The 25,756-nt window shown below is 55.9% G+C and overlaps 5 protein-coding genes across 5 annotated transcripts; 3 read left to right on the top strand and 2 right to left on the bottom strand.

Annotated features, from left to right (window-relative positions):
- Positions 1 to 1,055: 1,055 nt before the first annotated feature.
- On the top strand, positions 1,056 to 3,282 carry COCSUDRAFT_39599 (dihydrolipoamide succinyltransferase; the record flags this gene model as incomplete). The annotated part of the gene is made up of 7 exons (XM_005651011.1): positions 1,056 to 1,107; positions 1,259 to 1,590; positions 1,733 to 1,761; positions 1,885 to 2,017; positions 2,134 to 2,361; positions 2,755 to 2,931; positions 3,133 to 3,282. The coding sequence occupies 7 exons, from the start codon at positions 1,056 to 1,058 to the stop codon at positions 3,280 to 3,282; spliced, it is 1,101 nt and encodes a 366-aa protein (XP_005651068.1).
- A 489-nt stretch (positions 3,283 to 3,771) lies between these two features.
- On the bottom strand, positions 3,772 to 5,683 carry COCSUDRAFT_39598 (hypothetical protein; the record flags this gene model as incomplete). Its single annotated transcript, XM_005651010.1, has 7 exons — positions 3,772 to 3,921; positions 4,056 to 4,202; positions 4,340 to 4,507; positions 4,637 to 4,867; positions 4,992 to 5,120; positions 5,241 to 5,456; positions 5,570 to 5,683. The coding sequence occupies 7 exons, from the start codon at positions 5,681 to 5,683 to the stop codon at positions 3,772 to 3,774; spliced, it is 1,155 nt and encodes a 384-aa protein (XP_005651067.1).
- A 625-nt stretch (positions 5,684 to 6,308) lies between these two features.
- COCSUDRAFT_52365 (WD40 repeat-like protein) lies at positions 6,309 to 11,266 on the top strand (the record flags this gene model as incomplete). The annotated part of the gene is made up of 9 exons (XM_005651009.1): positions 6,309 to 6,461; positions 6,565 to 6,773; positions 8,300 to 8,376; positions 8,651 to 8,856; positions 9,195 to 9,415; positions 9,720 to 9,897; positions 10,222 to 10,393; positions 10,636 to 10,835; positions 11,063 to 11,266. The coding sequence occupies 9 exons, from the start codon at positions 6,309 to 6,311 to the stop codon at positions 11,246 to 11,248; spliced, it is 1,602 nt and encodes a 533-aa protein (XP_005651066.1). The 3' UTR covers positions 11,249 to 11,266.
- A 730-nt stretch (positions 11,267 to 11,996) lies between these two features.
- COCSUDRAFT_64531 (hypothetical protein) lies at positions 11,997 to 22,465 on the bottom strand (the record flags this gene model as incomplete). Its single annotated transcript, XM_005651008.1, has 25 exons — positions 11,997 to 12,316; positions 12,526 to 12,744; positions 12,858 to 13,410; positions 13,535 to 13,793; positions 13,905 to 14,554; positions 14,727 to 15,551; positions 15,662 to 15,802; positions 16,055 to 16,210; positions 16,455 to 16,685; positions 16,843 to 16,988; positions 17,099 to 17,225; positions 17,336 to 17,431; positions 17,674 to 17,898; positions 18,175 to 18,297; positions 18,472 to 18,721; positions 18,877 to 19,034; positions 19,166 to 19,387; positions 19,545 to 19,795; positions 19,995 to 20,157; positions 20,256 to 20,447; positions 20,666 to 20,801; positions 20,918 to 21,247; positions 21,355 to 21,571; positions 21,703 to 21,916; positions 22,385 to 22,465. The coding sequence occupies 25 exons, from the start codon at positions 22,463 to 22,465 to the stop codon at positions 11,997 to 11,999; spliced, it is 6,285 nt and encodes a 2,094-aa protein (XP_005651065.1).
- Positions 22,466 to 23,951: 1,486 nt separating this feature from the next.
- On the top strand, positions 23,952 to 25,542 carry COCSUDRAFT_11840 (Deoxyhypusine synthase; the record flags this gene model as incomplete). Its single annotated transcript, XM_005651007.1, has 5 exons — positions 23,952 to 24,125; positions 24,213 to 24,431; positions 24,582 to 24,773; positions 24,882 to 25,122; positions 25,283 to 25,542. The coding sequence occupies 5 exons, from the start codon at positions 23,952 to 23,954 to the stop codon at positions 25,540 to 25,542; spliced, it is 1,086 nt and encodes a 361-aa protein (XP_005651064.1).
- Between the last annotated feature and the right edge of the window lie 214 nt (positions 25,543 to 25,756).

Raw genomic sequence — 25,756 nt, 5'->3', positions numbered from 1 at the left:
TAAGCATGGCGCTGCATCATGCTGAGCATGATGATCACCTTGTGAGCGCTGCAGCCATTGCAATTAGAATATGATCAGCAAAGTACTAGTGACAGATGCCATGGCTGACAATCTCCTGCAGGCAATCGAAAATGACACTGTGCTAATGGGCTGTCACTGCCAGCCTGACACTTCTTACCGAACCTACAGCTGAAGCTGGAGCTGCTGTCATGATCACCACATGGTGTTCCAATGTCCACGGTGGCATTTGCCAGTGTGAGCAAATATGGGGCAGCGCCCGGGCTGCCAATGGCGGCTGTGCCCACTGACACTCCCCATGAACTTGTAGAGTTCTCCTTATTCGCCAATCGGCTCCTTTTTAGCAGTGCAAAGAGACCTGAATGATCATAGCACATGTGTACAGTATTGCTGTCCCGAAGCGATTCATACTTGAGAGCGTATCTACAAATGCGTAAAGGGCAAAATGAGAATTCGACTTCTGCAAGAATTGTTTTGATGGATCGGGACAAGCAGCATTGAGGATGGCCTCAAGATCCTTACGTGCGCTGTGCAGAGCTACTGCTCTGCACTTGGGGCGCGCCCCTCAGCAGCTCGCTGTAAGTGGTGCTTTTTGGTCGCAATAAAAGTTTTAGTTGAATAAATGTTGATTTACAGGCAGTAAAGACTGAATGATCTTGCAGGGAGAAGCAAGATATGCCGCGATCATTCAGGCGACAGCATTTTCTGCAGGTTTGCCTTGCACCTTATAAACCAGTGATTGTGCATGTCTAGCATATTGCGATACTGAGGGTCTTCGTGTATCGCGCAGGGAACACATCTACTTGCACAGGATTCTTGAGGTGTGTTAACATCTTCAAGCGGCAACTCGATAGCTTGTTTTCTGATTGCACTAAAACTGCAGTTTGACGTCCTAATTTTAGGGTTTGACTTCCAGATGAATGCTTCAACGCAGGACTTGTGATGCACAATGTGCATGGCCCCAACCTCTGGCATCTTTCCGAAGCTTTCACGCCACTGCAGCTCCAGCTGCAGATGTCTCTGTTGCTGTGCCCTCTATGGGTGACTCTATTTCAGAGGGTTCAGTAGCCTCTGTGGAGAAGAAACCAGGTTCGCTCACTGGAAACATGGTTTCATCCTTGCACTGTGTGCAGCCTCGTTATGCCATTGCAATGCTTGGTGCGAGGGTTCCTCACCTACGCATAGGTACAATGACCTCTAGTCAGCCCAGTTTTTGAAGCGCACTGCCTATGGTGTGCAGGTGATGTCGTCAGGGAAGACGACGTCCTGCTGCAGATCGAGACAGACAAGGTCACAATAGATGTGCGCTACACTGGAAGCGAGCCTGGCACAGTGAAGGAGATCCTTGTGAAGGAGGATGATACGGTGTCAGTGGGACAGGAGGTGGTGATTGTGGATGCCGGCAATGTGCCTGACGATGACTCAGCAGGTGATAAGGCCCCCGAGAAGGAACCTGAACCTGCGAAGGCACCTCAAAAGAAGGCTGAGGCGGCCCCCAAGCCACCCCCCAAGCCAGAGAAGAAGGCCGAGCCGGCAAAGCCAAAGCCGGCCCCCTCTGCGCCCCCGGCACAGGTGCTCACTCTTGCTGCTGGGATGAGATGGCTGGACCACACTGCGGATTCATTGCTCTCACACTGTGTAAATTCTGTTTGGGCTCATCTGGGGAAGGGTGGCCCTGCTGCGCTATTGCTGAACAGGCCTTTGCTTTGCGCAGGCTGAAGGCCAAAGCTTGAAGCCGGAGAGGTAATCATCTGAACTGCTCCAAACACTACACAAGGACAGTGGTGATCAGACCATTTGCAGGATCTACATTATGCATGCTCGTGAGGTTGGGACTGCCATCAAGCAAGTGTCTGCGCGGTGCAGGCGGGTGAAGATGACCCGGTTGAGAGCGCGGGTGGCAGAGCGATTGAAGGGCGCTCAGAACACATACGCCATGCTGACCACCTTCAATGAGATTGACATGACCAACCTCATGCAGTTGCGCGCAGACTTCAAGGTCAGCTCAAACTCTGCACACCGTTGGGATGCACTTCACAATTCTTAACCATGCCCCATTGTTGCACCCCTGTGGCTAAGATCTAATGCTGAATCAGCCTCTGCTGTTGTGGCCAGGACCTGTTCCTTGAAACACACGGCGTGAAGCTGGGCTTCATGTCAGCATTTGTCAAGGCGTCTGCAGACGCGCTCCTCAAGGTGCCAGCAGTGAACGCCGTCATAGACGGGGATGAGATCATCTACCGCGACTACACCGACATCTCCATCGCTGTCGCCACCCCCAAGGGCCTCGTCGTCCCGGTGCTTCGTAACGTCGACTCCCTCAGTTTTGCAGAGGTGGAGAAGGTGGGTCTGCACAGCCTCCTCTGCACAGTGCCATCCATCTGTTGACAGGAGCCAAACGGTCAATGCCCTCAATTTCCGTGCTCTGATAAATAAGGAGTGTAGATATATACTTTAGCTGGGCTGCAGAGTATTGCAGGCCCCGCAGGTGCGGCTGCAGACGCCCTGCATGCATGCCCTGTTGCCTCTAGCTTTGGGTAAGCTGATCGTGTAGTACCTCTGAAGCTCAGTGGACTCCCAGCATTTTTGGGAATGAGTACCAGGCTCAGCATCACGGTAGCAAGCAATCCCTGAGCAGGCACATGACGTGTTGTGCTCTTTGAGAGGTGCCTTGGGGGGGATCATGGAATGCCGCTTTCCTGCTGACCTTGAATGACATGCATGTTGTGCGCGCAGACGATCAACGGTCTGGGCAAGAAGGCGCGCGAGGGCACGATCAGCATCGATGACATGGCGGGCGGCACATTCACCATCTCCAATGGTGGCGTGTATGGCAGCCTGCTGTCCACGCCCATCATCAACCCTCCCCAGTCCGCCATCCTCGGCATGCACTCCATCAACCAGCGCGCCATGGTGCGCCTCTCCACATGACCTCCTATTCCTGGACAATCGTTTCACTGCCAATTAAAATCACACTGACATCGCTGCATTCTATGACTAGACATCGCCTCTCGCCAGCCTCATAATCTTGCAATGATGGACTGTCTGGACCCGCCATCTGTTGCCTTGCAAAATGGAGAGCTATACACTGAAATTGTTGTCGATGCTGTGCAGGTGATGGGCAAGGAGATTGTGGCGAGGCCCATCATGAACGTGGCCCTGACCTATGATCACCGCCTGATCGATGGGCGTGAGGCAGTCACCTTCCTGAAGCGCGTAAAGGACATTGTGGAGGACCCCAGAAGGCTCCTAATTGATGTGTGAGCTTTGCGAAGTGCTGTTAGATATTGCAAGGGACCAATGAGCACAGGGGCTGACGCCATGATTTTTCTGAAGAATGCTAGATGCACTGCATCCTGTGACTTACCGCAGAACACCGCTGTACTGCTTGGCTTTGGGTGTCTAGCTAGGGCTATTCAAACGGTATTACATTTATACAAACCGCGACACCTGCTTATGTGCCAGATATATTGCCTCTTAACACTATTCACACGAGCACCCATTGATCTACGCAAAGATTGCAACTTCAGGGAGGCCCTTGACCTGTTGGCCAAAACTTGCAGCTTCTGACAAAACTGTACAACAGATTCATGTGATGTTTGCTGTGCAAGTAGCATATATACATTCCCTGACTGAGCAGAGAAACCCTCAATTCTCAAAATTGGATCAGAGCTCACACATACATTGTCAAAAAGTCAAGCACACTGGGCACTAAACGCCTTGAGCACAAGGTTTCTAGAAACTGAAATCTCATCATGTGCTTTGGTACAAGCGCCGCACGCTGTCAACGGTGGCTGGGACGCGCGTGACTGGGCAGCACCCCTCCTGGGAGATGAAGTTGAACAAGCAGGGGTAACAGAATGCGTAGCCTGACACGGTGGTCATTGCCGGATTTGTGCGCGCCTGTCAAACACAGTTCACTCTCAGGACAGAGCCCCGTGACATACCGCCTTCCAGCGATCTGAAGCATGTTTTCTGCAATCATCGGATGCCATCAACAGGTGTCAGCATGCTTGCTTAGCAAAAGGAGGCAACACCTGTTGACAGATAGGGCACAGCGAGGGGTCTGATGGCAAGGCCATGCCGCCCGAGGCCGGCATGGGAGGAGGCGGCGGCGGCGGAGGCGCTAGCTTCTTCTCAGCTGCTAGCTTCTCCTCTGCTGACGTGTACCACCACTCCAGAAGCTGCAATGGTGCACGACACCGATCAGAGGACACTGCCTGCTGGACACGATTGCCTGACCCAGGCAGCACATTCTGCAGTGCAGAATCCGTCACACTACAGTGGGGCAGAGCAAATGCAGCAGAGAACAGCAGATCACCTTGAAGCCAAAGATTGCGAGGATGAGCGCGTTGCGAGTGTGATCGCTGAACGCATAGCTCGTCCGCAGCAGCCCTTCCTGAACTAGCCGCGCAATGAAGTTGCCAGAGCTGCGCACGCCCGTAATCTCTTGCCTGCGCTGCTGCCGTTTTGCTCTGTCCGCAAGGACCTGTCCAAACCAGAAGCCACACGATGTCAACCATCTGCAGTGTGAGTCAGAGCTATGCTGAGCTTACTGACACAAAATGAAGTATCTGCTCTTAGGTGCAGCACAGGGAGCCCAGGGCGCAAGACTCACCAGTTGCTGCCCTGAAGCGCGCTCGACATGTTGCCTGAGGAGGTGCAGCGTTGGCGAGAAGTAGGGCGAGGCCTGCAGCAGGTAGGCCAGCTGGTAGGAGAAGGACAGCCCCTCCTGCAGCATGTGCAGCCAGGGATACAGCCGCATGAATGCCGCCAGCCCTATCGCCCGAGCCTGGGCCACCCGATGCCGCCATGTGCTGCCGCTGCTGGCCCCTCTCTGAAGCACGCTCTGCATGCAGTCCAAAGACATATAGCAGTCAGCAGCAGTGGAGAATAATTGACTGCATTGATCTCCGCTGAGTATATGGCTGCACTGGACAGACAGCACGTGCAAGGCATGTGCATATGAGCACCTGCTGATTTGCCGCATTGGACTCGGGTGCGACCGGTCTTCTTAATGTCAGCCCCAATAAGCCCTCCGTGGGACGCCGATGCCGGTTATAAAGCGCCTCCAGCTTTGCCTTCACGTATGGGACACCGACCTGCGGCAAGTTGTTAAATAAGCTTCAGAAGGGAGGGTTTTTCAGACAGCGGAGACCGTGGCAGCCACTGTAGTGGGCTGCGAATATTAACACATCCTCCTGCATCCAAGGTGAGCTTACCAGGAGCAAGAGGGTGACATTCTGTTGGTGGGGTGTCAAGCTGCGGGATGGCTCATTTGGGGCATAAGGCGCCCGTCGCAGACCATATAAGGTGTCAGCAAACGTGGCTGATGAGTTGGCCAAGCTCTGGCGGTCCAGGAAAGCTGTCACCAAGGCGAAGAACTCGTCCTCCCAGTCCAGCACTCTGTGTAGTACAGGCCGCCGCTGTGCAAAGACCTGCACGTTGCATCTTGTCACACGCATGCGATGATGCTCAATAGTCCACAAGTGCTCAGAATAACATGAAAGGAGCGCTTACAGGGGGACCTGAAGGTCGCATGAGAGCTTACCGACAAGGAGTATATGACTGCCGCCCTCAAACTTGGCATCAGACGATCGGCAGCAATAAGCTCAAAAAATGTCGGACGTGTGGAACCATCACCACCGACGGTAAGGAAAGACATGTTTGCTGCAACAAGTCAAGGCTACTTTCCCATGCGCTTGATGTCTCCTGTCCTGCCGCACTAAATTGCCCAGCGCCACAGCTAAGGACTATAACACAGAACAACCGTTCAAATTACCTTCGAATTGCCAATGATGGAGCAAGAGCGTTCTATGCATGCGTCGCTGGCTGAAAGTTTCCCACGTGCATGTATCCCACGTGGAACACACGGTGATTGCCATGATCTCTCGAATCATTCTGCAGATTCAAAGACAAGTTCGTTATTACATTCGATTGTCTTTAATACAGCAGCTTCTGTCGAACATTTGCTGCATTCGACTGGTGCTTGGGGGCCTTGCTGGAAATCTCTAGTAAAGCAGACCGGGGTGGCATGATTCTTGCCTATCAATTGTCTGTCAGGCATTGAGGGAAAGCATGATGCACGTTCTTGATTTTTTTTGCAACCGATCACGAAGGCAGTGTAAATCCCAAAGAGAACGTCGGCCACAATGGTCATGAAAGAAGAATTTATTCACTATGGGGGTCTCGATGAAGATCAGGAAGAAAAGGAGGAGGAACAAGGGGAAATGTCAATACCGAGACCTACTGAGCAGTCTCTAGTGGACGATCTCAGCTGTCCCATATGCATGTCGTTGTTGAGAGACCCCTTTGTGACCGCTTGTGGGCACACATTCTGCTGTTCATGCCTCACTACCCATCTGAACGCCCGCTCCACGTGCCCAAGCTGTGCGCAGTACCTGATCAAGGACAGCACCTTCCCAAATTTCATGCTCAGCAAGGTGAGACACCAGCAGCCTGAAGCTCTGGTTTTCTTTGCTGCGCTCCTCATGCTGCCCATCTCTTTGTGACCCCCTTTGGAAAGACAGGCTTTGATTTTGACAGGTGGTGGCAAGGGCAGCAGCAGCAGAGGAGAGGGAGAAGAAACCAGTGGCGCAGAAGATGGTGGAGGATATCAGGGAGGATCGCTGCAAGCTTAGCCTGCAGGATGTTAACACGCTGCTGCAGTGCTTGTGGGAGAAGAGGGAAGCCATGGAGCAGCAGGAGGCAGAAGCCAGCCTGCAGCTCCTGCTGCAGTTCTTGCACCATGCGCGGTGAGCCCTCTAGGACATCAGCATCTCTTCTCGCGCATGGGCAATGCTTTGTCTTATTACTGGACGGCACTCACCTTCAGACACTCTTGACCATTGTGGCGCAGGTCAGAGAAGACCCAGAAGTTGAAGGAGTTGCAGGAGGAGCTGACCACGCTGGATGCAGACATCCACCAAGTGGAGGGGCATGCACCTCGTGACCCGCCCCTGGCTCGCAACAGCACGGCGGAACTGTTGCGAAGGCGGCTGCGCGAGAGCGAAGAGCCCTCCACAGCCGCTGCCAGGGGCTCGGGTGCAGCTGCACACAACCACAGCGTCCTCCTGGATGGTCTTGCCTCCACAGGTGCTGATCTGTGAAAATGATGGACTTGTCTGCGCAGCTTTACAGGGGTGTCATATTCCTCATCACCGTGATCAGGGATTCCGCACTGTGAACTGGAAGATAAGTCCTGATCAGGACTGGGTGGTGATCCGCAGGCGCAGCTGCGGGTGTGAGGCAGAATCATGCGCACGACGTGGGCGAGGGCCGCATGCTGCCGCCTCCACCCCACCCCAGCGCGGCTGCCCCATCTGCCAGCGGCCATGAGACCGGCCATCAGCCGGGCTCCTCAGACATTGTCCTCCACAATGGCCGGCTGCCCTTCTTGCCAGGTCCCGGCGCGCCCAGTCATCTTCTTCCCACTCCGGAATGTCCACCATTCTTGCAATGTCCGCTAAGATAGACTGTGGATCTATATTGTGCAAGGGAGATTAAAGCGCGGCCTGCGCCGTGCAGGCGAGAGCACAGCGGTCAATGAGCTGCCAAACAGCGCGCGGTTCCCCAATCGTCAAAGCTCCAGCTGGCAGCCGCAGCAGTCGCATCGTGGAGGGGGCCCTGCCTTCCTTCTGCCGCCCACGGCGCATGCATCCACGCTGTCCAGGGCGGCATCTGCCGATGCTCAACAACCATTCCCCAATGGCCAACCCGCAGCTCCTGCTGCCGCACAGAGTGGTCCCCTCGGCCCTGCTCAGGTCCGCCTTGAAGCCCTCGAACATATGCTCCTCTGGGGCGTCTTTTCAATGGAGGTCTTGGTGCCTGAGAGTGTTAAGTGCATCTATTCGGCAGAGGGGCAATTTGGTTGCGCGAGTTGATTGTGTGTGGTCGGGCGCAGCAGGCTGCGTCGGCGAGCAGGGCAGCCACGGCGACGCCGACCACGACGACGACAAACAGTGGCGGCAGCAGCAGCGGCGGAGCCGGGGCCGCCTCGCACCCGCCCTCCTCCTCAGCCATCCCCAGCAGCAGCCTCGTGTCTGCCGACTGCGACACCGAAGACGACACCCTAAGGCGCGCCCCCTGCCTGCTCCTTAATGGAACAGGAACAGCCCATGTGACAACAGGGCTCCGTAGAGGTGCTTGGTAGTAAATCTACGCAATTGATAGGAAGTGCCCCTAGGCCTGGCATGGCTCCACCTGTGGCTCGGAGCGTCACAGAATATTACCCATGTAAGTGGATCTGAGGGCGTATTAAAGGCAGCTCATGTATGGACAGGGCGCGCAAGCGGCGGGTGGTGTCCCAGTTCGACGACCTGCAGAACTGCTACATGAAGCTGCGGCGGGGCGAGTCGGGTGGTCTATCAGCAAACAGAGCCGCTCTTGCTGGGGCAGCGGATGAGAACGGCGCCGGGCCATCGCAACACACTCCCACGAGGCTGCAGATCACCGCCAATGGCAAGGGTGCTCTCCGCTCTTGAGTTCACCAGCCTCACAATAATATTACGTCGCTAATGTCAAGGTTCCAAAGCCACGTATTGAGTCAAAGCTGCAATTCTTTAGGAGAACTAGGTCGCTTGTGTGTGCGCCTGATAGTAAAGTGATGGGCACGGGTTGGCCGGTGGCGCAGGATCAGAGGGGCAGAGGGATGGAGCCAGCGAGGAGGGGGATGCAGCGGAGGGGATGCGGGAGATGGTGGTGGGGGGAAATGTGAACGCGCGCAAGCTGGAGCTGGTGCAGGCGGGGGAGGGCGCGGTGGGCCCTGTGCTGGCCCCGGACGGCCTCGCCGAGTTCTCGCGCATGCTCTCCGTCTTCACCCACTGCTCCAAGCTCAAGGTGCTCCCCCGGTCCAGTCCTTCTGACCCCAATGGGAAAGCTCTCCTTTCTTTTATCTGGAGCTGCTTGTGAGCAGTTGTGTACCAGCAATCAAGGTCTTACTCCTCTGCACAAGCATGACATAGGCACAGCCCTGGATCTGCTAGAGAACAAAGGGGAGCAATGGATTGCATGCCAGATCCCCATTGCCCGTCATGATAGCATGCCCGGCAGCGCTTTTGCCACAAGTGCTGGCCGAACCACACACCGGCACTGCATTGCTGCCCATTAGTCGGAAGGGTGTCAAATGAATAGCTTTGCAAGGGGCAAGCATAATGAGACAAGTCTGGGGCTGGCAGGTGGTGGCGGAGCTGCCTCGGGCGAGCGCTCGGCAGCAGGCGGCGATCCTGTCCAGCATCGAGTTCGACCGCGACCGCGCCGTCTTTGCGACGGCGGGCGTGTCCAAGCGCATCTCGCTGTTCGACTACGCCAACGTTCTGGCGCACCCCCACGTGCAGCAGCACTGCCCCGCCGCCGAACTCGTCACCCGCTCTAAGCTCTCCTGCCTCTCCTGGAACAAGTACGCACTCCATCCCTCCCTGCTTTTTGAAATGTACGAACAATCCTGATGAAGCCTGGGCCATGATTGAGGAGACAGAGGTCAAGGGCATGGTTGACCTCACCACCTTGAGGACATGGGTGAACCCATGCCTCCTGATCTGCTGCATGTGTAGACTGCCAGCCCTCCACAAGAACCACCGTCCAAGTCTGCCTGATTTGCCTTGCAAGTTGCAATGCGTACTTGGGAAATGTGAGGGTGAGAAGAGAGGGAATTGAAGAGCAGGAGATCCTTAAGTGTCTGAGGTCCTTTGTGCCTGTGCCAGGTACGTGCGCAGCCACATAATAAGCAGCGACTACGAGGGCTGCGTGACGCTGTGGGACGTGGACACCCAGGCGACCGTGAATGAGTACGAGGCGCACGACAAGCGCATATGGAGCGTCGACTACTCCACCGCAGACCCCCTCCTCTTCGTCTCCGGCTCCGACGATGGTTTCATCAAGGTGGCTCTCCCTCGCCTCCTGCACTCTTTGCCTGCCGCCTGCCTCCGTGGCGACCTGCAAGCTTTCCAAGACTGGGGCGGCCCTTTGCTAGAAGCAGCCGGTCTGGATTCTCTCTGGGGAGCTTCGGCCGCCCTCTTGGTGGCTTTTGTGAGACAGGATGGGCATATAGGATCTGGCACCTAGGGTCCAGTGGATTACATTTATGACTGCGAGCAGTTGACAAATGCCACCCCTTGCGCTGCTGAACTAAAAGTCTACCCTTGTGTAAGTCCTTTCTAAACAACCGTCTTTCGGCAGCGTCATGAGAGGGGTGCGGCTGCGCAGGTCTGGTCGACAAACCAGGCGGCGGCAGCAGTAGCGATAGACATGCGCGCGAATGTGTGCTGCGTCAAGTACAATCCGGCCAGCGCGCATGAGATCGCGGTTGGCTCTGCCGACCACAGCGTGCACCTGTACGACCTGCGCAATGTGTCCGCCCCCGTCCACGTCTTTGCTGGTGCGCCAATCATGAGCCCTTTGGTAAAGTCATTTTGCCGTTCAAAATGCACCCCCGCACGTGCCCAGCATTTCAAAGAGGTCTGGCTAATTGATAAGCAGCTATGTGGAGCAATATTTGCTTATTGCCGTGCAAGTATGGTTCTGCACCATATCGGCGGTTGCTCTGACAGTCTCTAGAAGATTCTGTGTGTTGCATGCGCGGTTGCTGGAGGACTAAGTGCACGGGTCCTTCTGCTGCAGGGCACAGGAAGGCGGTGTCGTATGTGCGGTATTTGAGCAGCACGGAGGTGGTCTCTGCCTCGACCGACAGCACGCTACGGCTGTGGAACACGCAGACGCTGTCGCAGACGCGGCGCTTCAGCGGCCACGTCAACGAGAAGAACTTTGTCGGCCTCTCTGTGGACTCTGAGTTCATCGCCTGCGGCTCCGAGACGGATGAGGTGCTCTTGCCTGGCACTGTTCACCTGACACCTGCATTCATGGGCTTTCCTGCCTCCCCCCTATATACTCTCACTTCTTAAGAAGCACTGTCTCTAAAGATCATGGTGCATGGTGATCTGTGTGGAGTGCTTTGCATGCTTGAGACGTCACCTCAAGACGCGGGATGAGTTTGGTGCATATGCTATCCCGCAACTGTGCTGAGGTGATGGGCTGTGGTGCGGCGCAGGTGTACGTGTACTACAGAGCGCTGGCAAAGCCCATAGCGAAACGCGTGTTCTCCGGCCCTACTGCGAGCGGGCAGGCGTCGGAGGGGTCGCAGTTCATCAGCGCTGTGTGCTGGAAGCCGCAGGCTCAGGTGCTGCTGGCAGCCAACAGCCAGGGCTGCATCAAGCTCATGCAGCTCACCTCCTGACTGCTGCCCTGCCTACGGATGTAGCCTCTGCATCGTGATCACATCGTGATTCCAGCCTAGGCAGGGCTTAGCAAGCCTTTCACAGGCGCAGGACACACTCTGCTTAAATTCTGCAAGTGCGTCGTCCATGTGTTGGCATAACGAATGAAGTGCGTGAGGGAGTAATGAGCGAATGTTGTGAGAGAGTGGAGGGCCCAGAGGAGGCAGGGGCATCCCAGGTCATGGGCAACTCTGTGCAGCAATGGGGAGTCTGTGAGCTTAGATATCTCTTGAGAGCCGGCACGTGTGCATTCATTTGACATGATTCTCACCATTCAACTTTGCACCTGATCGTCCTGTGATAACGTCATGAGACGCATCTTCACGGCAGGTTCCCTAAGTAGACATCTCGAGATCTTGAGTGCTGAAGGATGCGTTTGGGAGCAATGTGTTGAGGTTGAACAAATGAGACCAACGGTATTGATTTGGTGACAATGGTGTCACCAACGAAAGGCCTGCAGATGGTCATGTTAAAACTGAGAATAAGATTGCAATTATTTCATACTGATTTGTATAGTCTATAGAGCTCTACAGAGGCATGCATGCATGTGCGCACTGCAATTTTGCTCCATCACCAGCATGCATTTCAAATGTAATTACAACGGACATCAGTCCTCAGGCCGCTGCCACGAATTTGCAACGTTGCCTGATCCATTCTTATTTGTAATCCTTTTGCGATGCTGCCCAAAAGCCATATGGCCTCCCTGAATTAAGGAGCATCTTGCCGCAGGCGAGACAGAGCGCGCTCGCACTGGCCGGACAGCATGCCCCACACTTGCTCAATGGCCTGCGGAACGCTCACATCTCCGCTGTCATCAGTGTAAACATGTGAAGATGCAGCCGCTTCCCTTGCGCGTGCAGCTCCGCGCAGGTAGGGACCGAGCATGGAGAGGCCGCCGCCCAGGGTGGACAGCGCAGGGTGGATCCCCAGGTGGGTCGCTGCGATGGCCGCGGCCGCTGCGTGCTGCCCGCTCTCTGCCAACGACGCCGCAGCTGACGACGCCTTGATATTGGCCGCTGCTGCCTCCCCTGCGCCCGTGAACCAAGCACTTGTGGCGTTTGGCATCCCTGACCTCTGGTCAACTGCTTTGATTGATGTGGCATTGCAAACATTCATCTCCGCTTGCTGTCGAAGATGCATCCTCACTCACAGCCGAGTGGCCACATGAACTCGTGCAAAAGGAACACCCACCGCCACCGCGCTGAGCACCGGTGGGAGTAAGTTGGCGGAGATGTACCTGTCATGTGCGTTTGGCGCGTCAGGAGAGCTTGAGTAAGGCGCGGATAGGCAGGGGTCTGTGCCAGGCTTGGCCAGAGCCTCCGTGACAGCAACACGGCTATGAGGCTCTCATCTGGAGCCTCAGAAAGGTGCCCCGAAGTGTGCAACCGCGCCTCGGCCGCAGCCTGCACCACTGGGTAAGGCAGCAGAAGGCCCAGGGTGACAGCCACGTCAGTCCCTGCACAAGTCAATCAGTGATCCTCAAAAACTTTGACACAGGCATCCGCATGACAGAGTCATTGAAAATGGGGAAAATGTTTCGTGAGTCAGAAGTTATCCAAGCATGTTTACCAGCAGAATCTGCAGCCTCTGTGAGGGCGTGCGCCTCTGCGAGGGTGATCAGGAATGGCATCCGTGTGGCGGCATCCTCCACAGTGCGCAGCACACTCGCCACAAGGGCTGGGCTGCCATCCTGCAGCATGCACGCCAGCAGAGCGGCCCAGCACCCGTGCAGCAGCACTGCCTCCGCCTGCTCCAAGGACTCAATGGGAAGCTCCTTGGTTCCAACCTTGCAGCTCTGCTTGGTTTCTGAAAGTCCTTTCACGCTGTCAGGCTCCAGATCTAGAGGGTCCTCCACCTCCCACCCATTGTCTACTGCCAGTGCAGGAGCCTCCCCTGTCAACGCTGCATTGTGTGCCCCTGCTGCAGAGTCGCTGACGGTTTCCAGAGCCACGTCCAAGTCATCAGCCCCCTCCCAGCCTTCTCCATCAGCTGCCATCTCCGGTGCTGAACTCTTGTTGAGTGAGACCACATCAGCATTGTGATTGTCTTGCCGGTGGTGCACGTTGCCATTCTCTGACGCGTCTTGCATAATGACGTCCCTTTGCTGAAGGGCAGGACCAGCCTGCGCAGCCAAAAATCTGTCTCCAGCAGGTGTTGTGTTTTGCTAGGGTGTGAATAGACAGACCAAAGAGACTCTTTTGCAATGCAGGGTGATCAGCTCAGAATCTGCACTGTCAGCTATTCACCTGATCCTCGGCAGAGAAGGCACTCCCACTGTTCCACACTTGGCCCAGCAGCTTCATGAGGCTGAGCAGCTGTAGCTGGGATTGTGCACTGCCGAGCAAGCGCGTGAACAGCTCCTCAGCAGCCTGCAAACTCGTGACATCGACCGCTCTGATGCTGACGCCTGGGAAGTCAGCTGCCAGGCAGGCCTGTGTGCGGCTGAGCAGTAATAGGTGGCCCAGCTGAGCGCTGCTGTCGCCTTCTGGCCGCCATCCTTGCCACCTGCTCAGAGCACGTCAAATCAGCCTCACCTGCTTTGCCGGTCACTCCACAGGTAATCAAGGAACAAGCCAATCAAGCTGTGTGGTAAGCCGTTATCCAGGAGATCTTTACCGGGAGGAGCCTGTGGCGTCAGGAGCAATGGCGCCGACAAGGCCCAGCACGGGTCCCAGGGCAGCGCTGTCGGCCTGAGCTGTTTCCAGCACAAAGCCCAGCAGCTGCTGCCAGACCTCCTGCCTCACGCCCTGCAGCCACTCTGCTGCATCTCCCTCCCCCCGCATCACATCCGAGCCGATCGCCGTATCCAGGCACCCAACAGCGCCCTCAACCGCTCTGAGCACCTGTGCTGACGGCTGCGCATCGGCGCCATCATGCTTTAGATCAGCCAAGCCGCTCTGCACCACACCCACCACCGCTGCCCTGACAAGGTCCCTGCTCTGCTGCCACCGAGCTGCCTCCTCCTGCACTGTATCAGGCGCCGAGCTGCCCGGCTTGTGCAGAACTGCGTGGGCCACGCGCAGCAGCTTTGCAGCTTTGCAGCCCGCCAGTGCCAGGTCTGTGAGGGCTCCGGGCAGCGCTGCCTGCTTGTCTGGGCCTTCAGAGGTGCTGACGTTGGTGGCTGTGCCCTGCCCCAGCCGGAGCTGTAACACTTGGAGCTGCGACTCGGTCAAGCCGGCCTGCTCGCGTAGGTGGGCCATCAAGCTCAGCGCCCCGGCCTCCCGCCGCAGCTCTTCCAGCAGTGCCCTGATACCCCCCATCTCCACCTGCAGAACCATTTCTTCAAATTTCTCCCTTCTTTTGCAGCTTTAACGTAGCTTCTTTGTTCCATAGCCCTTTTGCCTCTAAATTTCCTCGTGTAATTAAGGCGAGCAGAAAACATGTCATTCATGTTCTTTTGGGATTTGCCGGAGATCGTCTGGAGTCAAGCATGCATACCTTTGCAGGATGACCGGCATCAAGGGGCTCGTCCTTCTCCGCAGAGGCCACAATCGCCTTCAGCAGGGTGATGCCGTCCTGCACGACGTGCAGCCGCAGCGGCCCGGGCAGCTGTGCCGGCTCCGCGGGCAGAGCGCCTGACGGCAAGGGCGGCCGGCTGCGCAGAAGCAGAAAGCGCAGGAACGCCGCCAGGTGGCCGGCCTCCAGCTGCTTCAGATATTTCCTGCCCGCCTTGTACGCCTGCGCCAGATCTGACGACTCTGGCCTTTGGTCCTCTGTGCGCCCCTGCGGCTGGGCTGACATCTCCTTGCACAGCAGGGCCAGCAGCACGGTGCTATGGCCCAAGCCCGGCCAGTGTGCAGTGTCCTGCTGTGGCGGCTGCGCGGGCAGCGCCTGCCTCAGCAGTGCTGACAGGTCAGGCAGGCTGCGGATGAGGGCGGCCATTTTGGCTGCGTTTGAGGGCGTGACGCGTGCGCATATCTCATCCAGGGCACATCTCTGCCATCTCTGCAGAAGCTGGCTGCTGTCTGCCTGCGTCTCGTCGGCAGCAAACAGCATGCGCTTGAGCGGGGGCTTCTCTGCTCCTCTCTGCCGCTCCTGACCTGTATCTTTGGGGAGTGACTCGCCATTGCGCTCTCCCATACAGGACCCATCCAGCACTGTGGCAATGATCTGCGGGCTCAAAGAGCTGTGGGCGACCGTGACTGCGGCGGCGAGCAGCGGGCCAAGGAAGAGCTTGGCATTCATGGCCGGCACTACCCGGCTGCACCGCTGCAGAAACTCCTTTGCTGCTGGCAAGTGCTGGTTGGCCGCCTGGCTGCCGTCCTGCAAACGATCAGCAACATGCTGTGTTGGAAAATCAACAGCTGTCTCATCAGGCAAATGTTAGATACAAGCATGACATAACCATCATGAATTGCAAAGAGTGGACTCACCAGTGCATCAAGGCACTCCTGCAAGAGAGACAGGAGCAGTGACAGCTGCCCGTGAGTGGTTGGGCCCAGTTGTGGCCACACGCGTCTTGCAAGGGAAATGATAGCTTCGCGCGGCTCTTTCAGTAAATCCTCCTTCACTTTCTGCAGCATCCAAACCACAGCATACGGCGTCACGGCACGACAAGGCCACCCGCAAAGTAATGTGTAAATTTAGTTTTGGGCATGTGTGAAATGGCACATAATTCCTGCTTGCGCCCATTTAGGTTTGGCTGCATCGCGAAGGCGAAGGGAGATTTATTGAAAGATACGTCACATCAGCATGACATTAGCAGCTCAACTGCATCAAATCTCCGCTGCTGAAAGGGTATCACTTGCCTCAATAGCTTCGCTGACGTCTCTGTCTAGATGTGTCCTCAGCAGCAGGGTCTCAGTGTAGCGCATCTGCAGTGCCCATAAGCTCAGCCTGTACCGCTCTGCAAGCATGAGCGCCTGCTGCAGCCGTTGTTTGGCCGCCGCGCCAGGGCCCTCTGCAGCCGCAGCACTCACCACCTGCTCCATCGAGCACATAGAATGTTGGAAGCAGTATAAACACACTCTGCAGCGTGGACTCCGCTCGACACATGCAGCACATGGAGGCATGCTTCAGCGATCCACTTCCTGCAGTTGAGGGATTTTCGCAAAGAATAGGCAGGTTCTGAAGTGACAGGCAGGCAGCAGGGCGTGCCTGCAACAGGGCAGCCTGCCGCAGATCGGCGGCCTCCGAGGAAGAGGCGCCTGATGTGAACAATGGCACAGCAGAGGGGGGCAGCAGGGAACGGAGCGCGCGCTCGTCAGCGGCCGCCGTCAGCCGGGACCGCGCCTTCAGAGCACGCTGCCGCGCTGCGCGGGAGCGAGCGCTGATCTGGCCCGGGTCCAGCGCGGCGCTGAGGTGGCACGCCTCCCAGGGGTCGCGCTGCAGCCGCTCCTGGGCAGCCGTGACGGCGCCGCTGATGTCATCCAGCGGGAGAGTCTCCGGTGAGAGAGCCTGCGCAAGCCAGAAATGCCGCAATCACACCGCTGCACTGAGTGGGGGAACGTTCTTGCAGGAGCATCAAACAGCCGACCACACTTTGGTGATCTCATTTAATATTGAACATCAGCATCCTGTATTCATGTTGACTGTGGTGGGGGCTGCATTACACCTGCAGGGAGCTGGCAAACATACGCAGCAGCAACACGCTGCGAGAGGCAGCAAAGGAGAGGCCCTCCAGGAGCGCACTGTCATCCACGTCCTTGCTGCTCTCCAGAGCAAGCATGCAGGACAGCGCTAGCGCTGCATCGCCCACATCTGTTTGGCAACCACACCCACCTCAGCTGCTGCTACGACGCAAATACAAAGAGATATAAGAGTCTGTATAAATCATTGAAAATGCAGGGGCGCAAGTCAGTGTTCCTCACCGGGAAGGAGACTGTTTGTCCTGCCAACGCTTGCCGCAGTCCTCTGCAGAAGTGCCTTGACATCCTCCAACGATGACGGCGTTGCAAGATGCCTCAAGCGCTTCCACCTGGCCATGTGTGCTTGGACCTGCTTGCAGCCACAAAGGCAGTGAAGACATGCCCAGGATTTACTGTGGAGGTTGGTGGGGGAATGGGTATAACATGTCGCAAAATGATCATATTTGTAGGCATGAATACCTGATCAGCAGGACAGTGCGCCAGACAAAAGGCTAGCAGAGTCTGCATCTCGTCGCCATCATTCTCCCTGCCTTGAGACTCCTGCAGCGCGATGACCTGCGGACATGGTAGAGTGCGTGCTCAGACCCTGTCTCTGATGCATCAGATACCAGCAAGAGAAAGCCTACCGAAGTTTCAGTCACTTGCTTGTCCCTCTTGCGAGCGAGAGCAAATGAGCTGCCCCAGTATCTACACCTTCTTTAGGCAGCCCTTCAAAACATCTGACAGCCCTAGAAGCCTGCGATTTATCCAGGACTGTCAAGGGACTTGCAAGGAGCGAGACGTGCCTGCGCAGCCACCTCCCAGGCGAGCACATAGCCCTGGGCGGCCAGGTCGGACACGTGCTCGCGGGCAGCGGCCACGTCGCCGGCGGCGAGGGCGGCGCGCGCCCGGCGCAGCTGCAGGTCGCTGTGGTGCTCGGCCACGCCCAGCAGCTCCGCCAGCAGCGCCAGCCGGCCGCCGTCCGCGTGCGCGTCCGGCCGCGCATCCAGCGCCATCTGCAGCAGCTCCATGCGATCCTTCACCTGCCCTCAGCCCAGGCACGCACGGTGTCAGAGGACAGGTCTTCCGAACGGCACGCAATAAGACAATCCCAGTCCCTTGCTTTGCAATTAGATACAGTTCCACCCTTACGGTCTTCTGGCAGCGTGAGGTATGCGCGCAGCAGCGAGGCAAAAAGCACTTTAAAGTTTTCCTAGATCTTTGTTTGGTTCAAATGTTGTCAGAATCTGTCATAAACCGAATCAAATGCAAGACCTTGACATGTGTCAAGCAAAGGAATAGGGTGGGGCTGCGCGCACCTGGCAGGCCTGCAGGGGAGGGATCTGGACGCCGAAGTCCTGCAGGCGCAGCACGCCCTTGATGAAACTGCGCTCCGCTGCGGCCGCCACACTGCTGGGCAGCACGTCCAGGCACGCCAGCGCCTGCTTGCAAGCAGCCCAGCAATCTACCTTTTCCCATTAACTGCTCTACGCAAAGTGCAGAAGAGGACAATATATCCATTACAGTATACCGCGCAAGTTTGACGTATCAGCCTGGTGCAGAAGCAGAAGATGCCAAAGAACTGTCATTGCAGCTGGGATGACGTGAGACCCAACCTGGGAGACTTCGGGGGATTGTAGGGAGTTGGCGGAGAAGAAGTATTCCTTGGCGCAGGCCAGCACCAGAGTCTCGGCCCTGCCTGCGTCCAGCGGCACAGACGCCGTGCCGGCCAGGTACTTCTGCGCCAGCCGCCACTTGGCGCAGCGCAGCAGCGCGTCGCAGAAGTCCGCCAGCAGATCCTCTGCCGGTAGCTGTGAGAACGCCCCCTGCCGAAGGTCCCGCAGCTGGCGCCACTTCTCTGTCCACCTGTGCAATGGATCCCTCCTGTCAGTACAAGAAGAGCAAAGTACATCATGCAGGAGGTGATGAATCCTGTACCCTGTCATGCAAATTGCAGCATGCATAAGGAAGAGATTTTAGGTGTGTTTATTGCATGCAATGACAGCAGTTGTGACACTCACCGCTGGTCTGTCGGGGGCGGCTGTGAGCGTGACAGTCGAGCCAGCAGCGTTTGCGTGACACGGCTCTGTGCTGCACCGTCGCAGTCTCGCAGCTGCGAGAGAGTCATGGGGCAGCCCAGATCCTTAAGCAGCTTAGCGGCGCCAACCAACGACAGAGCCTGCCCCCAATCCCACACAACCTGAATGATTGCATCATCGAAGCCCCACCCTTGACATGACCCAACTGATGTGGTTGCATCCCATTCACTTCGACTCAGGTACAAGCAGTGCTGTATCAAGACTGGCACACCTTTTCAAGCTCCTCTTTGTGCTGTGAATTGTCTGGTGCAGAGGTATCCTCCAGATCCTGCCAGTCATCCCACCCCTGGGACTCCTCAGCAACATTCTTTCTGCCTGTGGCCGAGCCTGCAGCTGCCAGCATGGCTTGCACCAGGTCCCAATCCGCATCCTCCTGGCACGCGTACGCGGCAGAACAGGCAGCCTGGGCGACGCCGCCACTGCTCTCAAACACCTGTACAGCACAGACCACTCCCAAGATTGGACGGAATTGCAGACATGCAGAGCAGTATGCAGAACAGACAGGCAGAAGAGACATGCGGAAGAGGCATGTAGCCATTCACATGTTGCTGGCTGACATGCTGGGGATGATTGAGAAAGCGGCCTATCACCTGTGCATGTTGGGCTTCCTGCCGCAGGAAGTCCGCGCACCACTGCAGCCTGAGCGGAGCCACTTGCTCGAGCAGGTCAATGAGCAGCTGCTGGCGCTGTGCGGCCGGCACGCGTTCCACCAGCTTGGCCAGCTGCGCGCGCTGCTGCTCCATGGGCGAGTCCCCTGTTGCCAGCAGCTGCAGCCGCTGCGACATGTCCAGCGACGCCCACGCGTCCAGCCCTATGGCCCAATCGTTCCCACCTGCCTCCCCTGCCGCATCCCCCAGGCACCCCTCAGGATCTGCAGATGCATCTTGTAACGTTCGCATGGCAGGCGTCCTCTCGTTGGCTGCAGTGCATGCAGGAAGGTTCATGGAGCGATGGATTTCTAAAAGTGATGTTGAAATCTGATATGTGCATCAGGAGAATAGCCTTGCATGGTCAATGAAGGCAGCAGTGAGGATGCTGACCTGGCTGGGCAATCTCCCGCAGGCTGTTGACGGCCTCCTGCATGTCCTTGACGCCCTGCGAGCCGTCAGTCCTGCAGCACAGCCGCAGCACAGCCCCAGCCAAGATGAGCTGCCCGCTGCGAGCGTCCACCTCCAGAGCCCTCTGAGCAAACCATTGCACCACCTGGCACGCAAGCAACGTCCCCAAGTCATTTGCACTACCAGCACTTTCTTTACTCTGTGTCTTCAGCAGAAAAGTGCTCATCAGTGGCCAGTGCTAACGTGTGTGCCAGTGAAGCATGCCTGATGCGGTGCAGGAGGTCGCCAGCCGATGAAGATGCGGGCCATATGCTCTGTGGATATGAGCATGCCGTACTCCCCGGACTCTTGCAACTCCCGGCACATCTCCCCGCTCTCCACCCAGTCTGCCTCCCTTGGCAATTGGGGAGGCTCCAGTCCGCCCTCTCTGGCCGCCTGCACCCAAAAAACTTGTTTGGGTTTCAAGCGACTCAAGAGTTTGTCGATATATCTGCCGTCAGCGGCATTAGTCATTCTGGAGAAACATTCATTTTGCGAGAAGAAGCAGGCTGATCTGAGACACATGGTATTGGTCAGGAGCATGCCTTGGGAAGAATGTCAATGTAGAGCTTTGGCGGCAGCGTCTCAGGGAAGCAGCTCAAGATGTCCAGGACGTGTGGCATGAGGGTGAAGGGATGGCGCTGGAGCAGCTTCCTGACTGCGGCCGCAGACCCACTGGAAGCAAACGCCATCGCAGCCTCCTTGAGACTGCTGTCTCGAAAGTCCGCATACCCAGCAGGATCAAACACCCTGCAGCACACATTGTGTTCCTCATGCCTTTTCGAGACAAAGGAGCCTGCAATCAATCCTTTAATTCCAGCGCTGGACATAAGGAGAATCCAGAAGAAATCCATGAGTCGCCTCACCCTCCTTGCAGGTCAAGAAATGTGCTCAAGCGCTCGATGTGCTGCAGAACGAGCAGCCTTTGGCGCCGCCACCAGGGGTGGCCCTGAGGGTAAGGTGGGCCGCTGCTGTCAGCATAGCTGGTGCTGGGCTCCCCTCCGCTGTCTCTCTGCTCAGGCAGCCTGCCCCACCTGTCTGTCTCTGCCAGGCTGTACTCCAACGCCTCTGCCTGCGCCGCGCTGGCTACTGCAAGCCGGGATGTGCCCTGCTCTGCAGCCCATGAACGGTCCAGCAAAGGGTCCAGATTCTCCAGAATACTTTCCCTATTCAGGTCTCTACTAAGGAAGCGGGCCCTGCAAGAACACCAATTTTGAGCTTCTGCCCACGAAAAGCAATCATATTTCAAGCTGGCTACGATCTGGAAGATTGACCAGGAAAATTGACTTCGTGCGGGGCGCACTTGTGCACAGGGTCAGCGGAAAGGCCGTGCTGTCGCGTCAGATCAAAGGCTGCAGGCCAGTCCTGTGCTGAGACAAGTTCCTCCAAATGCTCTGCAGCAGTCCTCTCAACAATCGCCTCCACTTGCCAGCCCCCGCTGCTGTCTGTGGCAGAATCACCGCCGCTCTCGGACAGCATGAAGACGTTTGCACCGGCTGACCCAGTCCCTGCACCTGAACCTGCACCATCAAAGTGTACTATATGCTCAGCACGATATTATTCCTGCATTGTCGAGCGTGTGTTCGGACGTGAACTTCATGCGTCTTAAATTGAACATCAAATAGCAAGACATTGGCCTAGTGACCAGCACCTGCAGGCGCCATGACTGCTTCTCCGCAGCCTGGAATTTGGAGGCAGGCATCCAGGGTTGCAGTGCCAACCACGTTCAAAGTTCCATCGCTGCCCAGGACTGCCATGTGAGAGCTGCTCCATATGACAGCCTGCCGGGGACTCTGCGCCCATGTTGGCGTGTTGCCTCCGGGGAATGACCGCTTCTGCAGCCCGAGGGAGCCATTGCTGGACTCCTGTTCCACAAGCAAGTGCCGTCAGTCCTCAGGATGAAAGAAAAATACCAGCGCCAAATACCCAAGCAAAAACAGAGCAAGGTTGCCCACCCGCCATGTAAAGATATGCAATGGCTGGCCAGCTGCAGCCACAAGAGCAGATCTGCTGGTGCCTTCTATGCATGTGCTCCACAGCTCTCCTCCCTTTTGAGCTGCCCTCATCCAAGGCTGCTTTGCAGGACGCCCATGCTGAGCCATGAGAGCTGGCCTTGTCCCGCTCTCCAGGTGCCACAAAGTGACAAAGGGCTCTGCTTCGGAGCCAGCCCCTCGTCCAGCAATGAGGAACGTGCCAGTCGCTGGGTCATAGGCAGAGCAGCTGGGAATGCCCGCAACTCCCTGAGGGGCAGATGAAAATGACTAAATTTGTATTTTGGAAGAGATGACACGAGAAGGGTTTTGAATGCAAAGATCAATGTTCCATGATCATACCCTGTCTGGCCAGATTGGCTGTGTGCTGCTGTCCTGTGCATTGACAGCCCACAGGCTCCCATCCTCGCAAAGGACCAACATGGCATCATTGCTTGTGAAGAAGATGCTAATGATGCGGGACTTCTGCCAATGGGAGTGCTTCAGCACAGATTGCTCGATCCCATCCCTGTGCAAACAGCATGCCGTTCCACATTGCATAATCTGCAATAAATTGATACAGGAATTAAAAAGCTTAATCTATGTACCTGTTTGCAAGAACAATTTGTCCAACATTTGCCACCGCTAGTGTCCTCCCATTTTCACTCCATGAACAGAGGCCAAAGAGCTGCTGTGTGGTTTGCTCTGACGGCTTGCAGATCGAGTGTTCTTCTACATGTCCAGCAGCAGACAGGCAGAGAATGTGACAACCATTCTCATGCTTCGGTATGACCGCCAAGGATCCATTGTTGCAAGATACTGCCAGGTGACCTGCAACAGACTGGGTGTCTTAGCACATTATCTCAGGAAGGCAGTGCAATGATCGCCAGATGACAGCAGAGTACGCACCTCTTAATGCTGATGTGCGAGTCTTCTCAAGATCATCCTCTCTGCCCACGTAAACGACGCGTTTTTGATAATACATGGGCAATGCGTCTGGGGCCATTTTGCCATCTGAGACTGAGCTGCAGCCTCAGAAGGCTTTGTAAGCTTACACAGCTCCCATGTGATCTCTTCAAGTGTCACATTGACACGTACAGAAGGTCCAATGCCGACCGCTTTTACAGAGAGAGCCTCTGACAGGAGAGGACCGCCCTCATTGAATTGCTCGTTCTAAAAACATCCAATACGCCAGATCAACAACTTGCAAACTTAAATTTGACCTTTCTCAGCACCAAACGAGGCTCAATGATCGAAGATTCACATCAATGATTTATAATTGATGGTGATGGAACACAACCACTTTACACTGGATTGGCCGTTGAGAGCTTTCAAAGTGCCAGCTCAAAGATATAGTGGCAGAAGAATGATGTAATGTTCTGTTTGGTATGAATGGCTCTCGTGAAAAGCACTTTCACTAGCATGCATACCCGTAGCCTTGGCAGCTTCCAGGTCGACGGCAGCTGGCGACCCCGCTTTGGATGGAAGACTGCGATTGAAAGATCAAGGGGGAAATGTGCGTGAATCCTTATCAAAGCTCATCAAAATACTGAGTCATACCTGGTTGAAAAGGGTGCATGAAATTGCGGTCTACTAATAGCGGACTGTCTGCTTTACTAGCGTTGTTTGGAGGAGGGCGTTTGGTTTGCTCTTCTTTAAATCAAGACAATCGTCATCCTTCAACCTCTCGAGACTTGATCACCTAAAAGCTACAGTTTGGACGCCAGTGGAAGGTTCTAGGACCGCAAATTCTTGAACGAGCACTAGCTAGCAGACGCCATGGTGGAGCGCCATACTGGATTGGATTTGGCCAGCCAGGTCAATCTCCCTGCCGGACAACAGCTTAGGAAAAGATTTCTGTTATTGCGTGCCATGACATGTACACCTGGTGTGCCAGGCCTACATCATGCACTGGCTGGCTGACAAGCATATGATTATGCAGGCTGTCCTGGCTCCCTCTGAGAGCATGCCAGAGGATGCAGAGACTGTTGCTGGTTATGATTTTGACAGCGGCCGTGACTTGGATGGCCTGCTCGGGTCACTGCTTCGCACCGGGTTCCAGGCTACCTCATTTGGCCGAGCTGTAGCAGAGATCAACCGCATGGTGCGTGGTTATTTGCTCCAGCACCGAACTGACCTTTCACCAGCTCAGATTGTTCTATCATATCATACCATGTCTGTCCTTCTGCAGATATACTGGCGCCTGAGCGACGAGCCCGTGGGGCCAACTGAAAATCCAAGATATGCAGACCCGGCTGTGAGGCGTGGGGTCCGCTCCAAGATATTCCTGGGATTCACGTCGAATCTCATCTCTTCTGGAGTGCGGGAACACATCAGGTATCTGGTGCAGCATAAGATGGTGGACCTCCTGGTGACTACAGCTGGAGGGGTTGAGGAGGACCTCATAAAGGTGTGCCACTCAACCTCTTCATGATACAATTCTGACTGTATTTGTATTTGTTGCGATTCTAAAGCTGAAGCAGGCAGAGCATGACACATCAAATTTTCTAGGGCCCAACAAAAGGAGGGCATGAAAAGGTACTGATGAAGTGCTGTGCAGTGCCTGGGGCCGACATACACAGGGGACTTCCACCTGAACGGAGCTGATCTGCGCAAGAGGGGCCTGAACCGTGTGGGCAACCTGCTGGTGCCCAACAGCAACTACTGCGCGTTTGAGGACTGGATCATGCCCATCCTGGACGCTCTGAAGGAGGAGCAGGAGTCGCAGGGCACAAAATGGACGCCCTCCAAGGTCTGGCTTCCCTATGCAGTGCATGCCCTGTAATTGTCACAACGGTACTGTATCTTGGTGATTGCCTGATGGCCTGCCCTTCCTTGTGAAATCTGCATGTTGGTGCAGGTGGTGGCCAGGCTGGGGAAGGAGATCAAGGATGAGAGCTCGGTGTGCTACTGGGCACAAAAGAACAACATCCCCATCTTCTGCCCGGCGCTGACAGATGGCTCGCTGGGGGACATGCTGTTCTTCCACACCTACAAGAACCCGGGGCTGGTCATTGATCTTGTGGAGGACATCCGCCTCATCAATGACGAGGCCCTGAAGGCAGCCCCCAGGAAGACTGGCATGATCATCCTTGGCGGAGGTGCTGCCCTGCACTGCACTTTGCCCTTTCATGTGTTTGATCTTGCACGGGGTGCACAGCTCTGCTTCTTTGTGTCAAAAAAGCTGCACACCATTTCATCGGGAACTGCATGTGGCGCAAGGCATGCCAGGCTGATGATGCGATGTGTTGGTGCATGCAGGAGTTGCCAAGCACCATATCTGCAACGCCAATCTGATGAAGAATGGGGCAGACTTTGCCGTGTTTGTGAACACTGCCCAGGAGTTTGACGGCAGTGACTCGGGAGCGCGCCCAGACGAGGCTGTTTCCTGGGGCAAGATCAGGGCGGACGCACAGCCAGTCAAAGTCTACGGGGACGCAACAATCCTCTTCCCGCTTCTGGTGTCCCAGACCTTCGCAAAGGCCAGCTCCAGGGAAAATGAGGACGTGAAGCCCAACTAGTCCCTGAAATATCTGCCACTCGTGATTGAAGGTGGGACTTGTTAGAGGAAACATTGTAGGGGAAGTGCATAGTGCTTTGGACATGGAAATCAGGAGGATGTGGGAGATGAAAAATCAATGTTTTTACCTCGGGCCGTAAACTACGAACTGACCGTTGACAGCTGTCTCAAGAATGTCTCCGAGTTTAGCTGTTTGCATGAATCTTGCTCCGAAT

The sequence above is a fragment of the Coccomyxa subellipsoidea genome (genome assembly GCF_000258705.1).
Source record: "Coccomyxa subellipsoidea C-169, whole genome shotgun sequence".
NCBI lineage: Eukaryota > Viridiplantae > Chlorophyta > Trebouxiophyceae > Coccomyxaceae > Coccomyxa > Coccomyxa subellipsoidea.
The sequence above is the reverse complement of the archived record's forward strand: the minus strand, read 5'-3'. Positions and strand labels throughout refer to the sequence as shown.